Here is a 5,954-nt window from a genome sequence, read left to right as displayed (position 1 = left end):
GGGTGCACTGTGGGGTGGCTGTGGGGTGGCTGCTGGGCAGTGCTCCCCGTTCCCGGGGGGGTTCCTCTCCCAGCATTCCCGGGCTGTGTTCCATGGCCATGCCGGGCTCTGTGCAGGTGTGGGAGGGGCGCTGGCGGGTGATCCCCTACGAGGTGCTGCCCGACTGGCTCAAGGACAACGATTACCTCCTGCACGGCCACCGGCCCCCCATGCCCTCCTTCCGCGCCTGCTTCCGCAGCATCTTCCGCATCCACACCGAGACCGGCAACATCTGGACACACCTGCTGGGTGACTGGGGGGAACGGGGATCCTGGGGGGGCCTGGGGGGTCCTGAGCCCACACACAGCTCCTGGACTTCCTCCAGTGGGGGTCAGCTCCTGCTCCACAGTGGGATGGGAAAAACTGGGAAAAACGGGAAATCTGCAAGGGTGTTCCTCTGAAATCACCCCAGAGGAGGCCCTGGAAATGCTCCCAGGGCTGGAGCCCCTCTGCTCTGGAGCCAGGCTGGGAGAGCTGGGAATGTTCCCCTGGAGAAGGGAAGGCTCCAGGGACACCGTGGAGCCCCTTCCAGGGCCTGAAGGGGCTCCAGGAGAGCTGGAGAGGGACTGGGGACAAGGGATGGAGGGACAGGACACAGGGAATGGCTTCCCACTGCCAGAGGGAGGGAGAGATGGGAGACTGGGGAGGAATTGCTGGCTGGGAGGGTGGGGAGGGGCTGGGATGGAATTCCCAGGGGATGCCCCATCCCTGGAAGTGCCCAAGGCCAGGCTGGAGCAGCCTGGGATGGTGGGAGGTGTCCCTGCCCAGGGCAGGGGTGGGATGGGCTTTGATGTCCCTCCAACCCAAGCAATCCTGGGATTTCATGATCCCAGGAAACACAGGGATGCTCTTTGCCCTGATCCTGCCCTTGGAGCCAGCTCTGCCTCAGCCCAGCACCCTGTGCCAGGCCCGACCCTCTGGGCTCCCCTGGGATACATCCTGAGCTCCCCTGGGACACATCCTGAGCTCCCCTGGGACACATCCAGCACATCCCACATCCCGGCCCCCCTGGCTGTTGGGCCCGTGCTGATCCCAGCTGCCTGCAGGGTTCGTGCTGTTCCTGTGCCTGGGCATCCTGACCATGCTGCGGCCCAACATGTACTTCATGGCGCCGCTGCAGGAGAAGGTCGTGTTCGGGATGTTCTTCCTGGGGGCCGTGCTCTGCCTCAGCTTCTCCTGGCTCTTCCACACCGTCTACTGCCACTCCGAGAAGGTTTCCCGCACCTTCTCCAAGTGAGCTGCTCCCCTTCCCGAGGGTGGGAGCCCCGGGGGGAGGGATGGTCACCCCCTCCGGCTGGGTCCGGGGAATCTGCCCTGGGAGCACCCGGAATCTGCTGCATCAGAGGCCTCCGGGGGGTGGGAAAGGTGTGGGAGCCTTCAGCTCCCACGGGAGCAGCCTGTGCTCCCAAGGGAATAGGATCCTGGTCCCAAAGGAACAGCCTGTGCTCCCAAGGGAATAGGATCCTGGTCCCAAAGGAACAGCCTGTGCTCCCATGGGAATAGGATCCTGGTCCCAGGGGAACAGGATTCGGGCTCCCAACGTAGAGGCTCTGTGGTCCAAGAGAACAGGCTCCATAATCCCAGGGAATCGGCTCTGTAATCCCAGGGAACAGGCTCAGTGAGATCCCACTCCCCCAGGCTGTTCCCAGCATTCCCGGGCGCTGTTGTGCTGGGAATGCCACCCATCCCTCGGCACCCCCCCCCAACAGATCCCATGGAGTGTCCTGGTGTTCCCTGGGGACACCTTTCAACTGGGATGGGCCCTCGAAGTAGGATCCCAAATCCACGTGCCTGGGGCTGGAGTCTCCAGATCCCTCATTCCCCCCATCCCAGCGGGACCCCACCCCCATTCCGGGGAGTGGCCACCCGATGGGGGCTGTGTGCCATTCCAGGTTGGATTATTCGGGAATTGCACTGCTGATCATGGGCAGCTTCGTCCCGTGGCTCTACTACTCCTTCTACTGCTCCCCCCAGCCGAGACTCATCTACCTCTCCATCGTCTGTGTCCTGGGAATCTCCGCCATCATCGTGGCTCAGTGGGACCGGTTCGCCACCCCCAAGCACCGGCAGACACGGGCAGGTGGGAATGGGGGAATTGGGAATGGGGGAAATGGGAATGGGGGAGTGGGGAAATGGGGAAATTTTGGGGGAAATTGGGGAAGATGGAGGGATTGGGGAGCTCTGGATCCCTGTTTGGGGAAGGATCAGTGCCAGGAGGAGTGGCCAAGGTCAGGGAGTGTTTGGGCAAGTTCAGGAAGAGTTTGGAGAAGTTTAGGGAGCATTTGGAGAAGTTTGAGGAACATTTGGCCAAGGCTCTCAGGGACAGGGTGGGCTCTCTGGGGCTGGCCCTGTGCAGGGTCTGGAGCTGCACTTCCTCCTGGAGTAAGTGGGATTAATGGGAGTGAGTCCAAGGAGCGCCTGGAGAAGCTCAGGGAGAGTTTGGGGAAGCTCAAGGGACATTTGGCCAAATTCAAGGAGCATTTTCAGAAGCTCAAGGAGCGTTTGAACAAGTCCAGGGAGTGTTTGGAGAAGCTCAAGGAGAGTTTGAAGAAGGTGAAGGAGCGCTTGGAAGAGTTCAGGGAGAGTTTGGGGAAGGTGGAGGAGCATTTGGAAATGTTTGAGGAGCGTTTGGAGCAGTTCAGGAGCATCAGGCCAGGGCTCTGAGGGCAGGGTGGGGTTGGGGAGCAGCCCCCCCCCTGCCAGGGCCGTTCCTGAGGCCGCTCTGGGCTCACAGGGGTGTTCCTGGGGCTGGGGCTGAGCGGGGTGGTGCCCACCATGCACTTCACCATCGCCGAGGGCTTCGTGAAGGCCACCACGGTGGGGCAGATGGGCTGGTTCTTCCTCATGGCCGTCATGTACATCACGGGCGCCGCGCTGTACGCTGCCCGCATCCCAGAGCGCTTCTTCCCGGGAAAGTTCGACATCTGGGTGAGCCGGGGGGCTGGGGGGCACAGAGGGTACAGGGGGGACACGGGGGGGAACACAGGGGATGAGGAGGGGATGGGACACGAGGGGAGTTGGGTGGGGACAGTGCTGGGAGAGCAGGACGGGACAGTCCTGGGGCGGTGAGGAGGAGCTCCTGGTGCCACCTGTGCGCCCTGTCCCCGTGTCACCATAGGCCCTGTGCCCCCTGTGTCACCATAGGCCCTGTGTCCCCTGTCCCTGTGTCACCACAGGCCCTGTGCCCCCTGTGTCACCACAGGCCCTGTGTCCCCGTGTCACCACAGGCCCTGTGTCCCCTGTCCCCGTGTCACCACAGGCCCTGTGTCACCTGTCCCCATGTCACCACAGGCCCTATGTCACCTGTCCCCGTGTCACCACAGGCCTTGTGTCCCCTGTCCCTGTGTCCCCTGTCCCTGTGCCCCTATCCCTGTGTCACCTGTCCATGTGTCCCTGTCCCTGTGTCACCACAGTCCCTGTGCCCCTGTCCCTGTGTCCCTATCCCTATGCTCCCTGTCCCTGTGTCACCTGTCCCTGTGCCAGTCCCAGAGCAGTGAGGAGGAGAAGGAATTCCTGGTGTTTCCGTGTCCCCTCTTGGGGAGATCCCACTTGGAGAAGTCGGGCAAAAATCAGGGAAAAATGGAGGAAATGGGGGGAAAATGGGGACTTTGGAGCAGAAAATGGTGGAAAGGTTAAACTGGGGCAAGAAGGGGGGGTTTGCTCTGCTCTAAAGGGCTCCTCCCCCCCAGTTCCAGTCCCATCAGATCTTCCACGTGCTGGTGGTGGCCGCGGCCTTCGTGCACTTCTACGGCGTGTCCAACCTGCAGGAGTTCCGCTACGGGCTCGAGGGGGGCTGCACGGACGACTCCCTGCTCTGAGGCACCGCCTGCTTTTAGCCCGAGCTTTCCTCAAGTGCTTTTTAAACTCTTTTTTGTCTCTGCTCAAACCCAAGGAAGACTCAAAAACCGGGTTTGGGGGTCGCTGGTGGGGTTTTTTTTTTGTTGATCTTTGGGTTTGTTTTTTTTTTTTTAAAGAAATGGAGAAAAATCCTTTAGGAAAGTTGTTGACCAAATCTCCACCCCCTCCCCCCACCGGGGGCTGGGGGGGTTTGGGGGCTGCCCCAGGCCGGGTTTTGCTGCACTGGGGTGTCCCCCAGCACAGGGAGCAGCTGCTGCTCCCACACAGCCGAGCACACCCCGCTCCTCACCCCTCACATATCCCCCCGGGAATTCTGCAGCTCCCGGGGCACAAAGTGTGTAATTTAAATGTTGGAATTGTCCTTTTTTTCTTTTTTTTTTTTCCCGTTTTGTTTTGTTTTGTTTTGTTTTCCTTGACCGTGTAAAGAGAAAGGAGAGGATATTTAATATTTAAACCGAGCTTTAAAGGCGCTCCCTCGGCCGGGGAGGGGAAGGGCGGGGCTGGTCGGAGGGAATTAGAGCTGCTGTAGCCGAGAGAAAATAAAGGTCACTGGTTCAGTGTCACCAGGGCTGGCACTTTGTCACCTTCCTGTGCTGCCTCTTGGGGGGGGGGGGGGGGGCTCTGGCACCCCCAGAGTGGGGCAGTGGGGTCTGCACTGAGCCAGTAAACTGGGATTAATGGGAATTCTGGGGGGGTTGTGGTGGGGATGGGACAGGAAAACCCTCCTGGCTGGGGCAGCTTTGGAGGGGAATTCCCTCTGGGATGGAGGGCAGGAGGTGGCACAGCCCGGGCAGGGCCCTGATGGGGGCTCAGAGACCACTGAGGGGGCAGAGCCCGGCTCAGGAAAGCCCAGCTCAGGCAGCTGAAGGTCATGCTTGTGCCAGGGCTGAGCGTGGGCAGGGCCACCCCTGTCCCTGTCCCACCACGGCCACCCCTGTCCCTGTGCCACCACAGCCCCTGTCCCTGTCCCACTCAGGCTCAGCCTGACTCATCCTGCAGTCCTGTCCTACCCAAGCTGAGCCCAACTGATCCTAAACGCCCCATCCCACCCAGACTCAGCCCAACTGATCCTGTATCCCTGTCCCAGCTCCAGGGGGTGAGGCCCAAGCCCTGGAGTCCTGGGCTGGCTGTGGGACAGGCAGGAGAGAGGGAATGTCCCTTTTGGAGGCCCCGGGATGAGCAGGATGTCCCATCACCCTCTGCCAACGTTCCCAGGCTCAAACCCCACTCCTGGTTTTCCATTCCGGGCTCTGACTCCGTTTGCTCCTCCCTGGGCAGAGGAGAAGCCCCAAAGTGGCTCAGATGTTCCTCGAGGCTTCCAGGATGTCCCAGCCCCTGGCAAGGACCAGCAGGGACCTCCTGGAATGGCACTGGGAAAGCTGCCCGGGCAGGGGGGAAGGGCCCGGAGCAGGTGCCGGGATTGGGATCCCGGGGGAAGCCAGGGCTGTGCTGGGATGAGGGTGCAACCCTTCCCCCTCCAGCCCCACCCCAAATCCAGGCCAAAACTCCAGCTGCAGGTGCCACATCCCAGAGGAGACTCCAAGGCTTTCACTCCAGCGTCCCAAGGATGACAAAACTCCACGTGCTCCTCGTCTCAAACCTCCCTGTAATTCCACCCCACAAGGAACATTCCAGACGGGAATAAATAGATTTGTCGTCTCCTAAAAGTTCTCCTGAGCTCTGGGAAGCGCTGCAGGTGCTCCTGGAAGGCGGGGAGAGGGACATCCCATCCCGGAGCTCCAGCAGGGACATCCCATCCTGGATGGGATGGGAGGGGATGGGATGTCCCTCACTGGTACTGTTGGTAGTTGCTGAACGGGGCGGGCTGGAGCTGGGAGGGATCCTCAGACAACTGCGGGCCTGGAGAAGGAGAGGAGAAGGCAAATCAATCCCAGAAAGCAGGAAATTCCTCCTACAAACAGTTCAGATAAATCCCCCTCGGAATTCATCGTCAATCCCAGCGTGGTCTGGGTTTCTCAGGAAGTTTCAGAAGTTTCCTGCAATGGTTTGGGTTGGAGGGACCTTCAATCCCATCCCATCCCACCCCTGCCCTGGGC

General features: G+C 60.8%; 2 protein-coding genes across 2 annotated transcripts in view; one reads left to right on the top strand and one right to left on the bottom strand.

Annotated features, from left to right (window-relative positions):
* The first annotated feature begins 96 nt into the window (after positions 1 to 96).
* ADIPOR1 (adiponectin receptor 1) lies at positions 97 to 3,951 on the top strand. The gene is made up of 5 exons (XM_027910139.1): positions 97 to 288; positions 1,086 to 1,272; positions 1,932 to 2,119; positions 2,774 to 2,967; positions 3,729 to 3,951. Exons 1-5 carry the CDS (start codon positions 99 to 101, stop codon positions 3,855 to 3,857), a joined length of 888 nt encoding a protein of 295 aa, XP_027765940.1. The 5' UTR covers positions 97 to 98; the 3' UTR covers positions 3,858 to 3,951.
* A 1,373-nt stretch (positions 3,952 to 5,324) lies between these two features.
* TIMM17A (translocase of inner mitochondrial membrane 17A) overlaps positions 5,325 to 5,954 on the bottom strand; it is an 11,235-nt gene continuing 10,605 nt past the window's right edge. The window contains exons 5-6 of the mRNA XM_027910140.1: positions 5,684 to 5,757; positions 5,325 to 5,645 (exon numbers count right to left, since the gene is read on the bottom strand). Of these exons, the coding sequence (XP_027765941.1) occupies positions 5,687 to 5,757 (71 nt within the window). The 3' untranslated portion in view covers positions 5,325 to 5,645; positions 5,684 to 5,686. The remainder of the gene's footprint in view (positions 5,646 to 5,683; positions 5,758 to 5,954) is intronic.

Source organism: Empidonax traillii, unplaced genomic scaffold, assembly GCF_003031625.1.
Source record: "Empidonax traillii isolate 1590-97213 ecotype Southwest subspecies unplaced genomic scaffold, ASM303162v1 scaffold2777:size39618, whole genome shotgun sequence".
Lineage (NCBI taxonomy): Eukaryota > Metazoa > Chordata > Aves > Passeriformes > Tyrannidae > Empidonax > Empidonax traillii.
The sequence above is the reverse complement of the archived record's forward strand: the minus strand, read 5'-3'. Positions and strand labels throughout refer to the sequence as shown.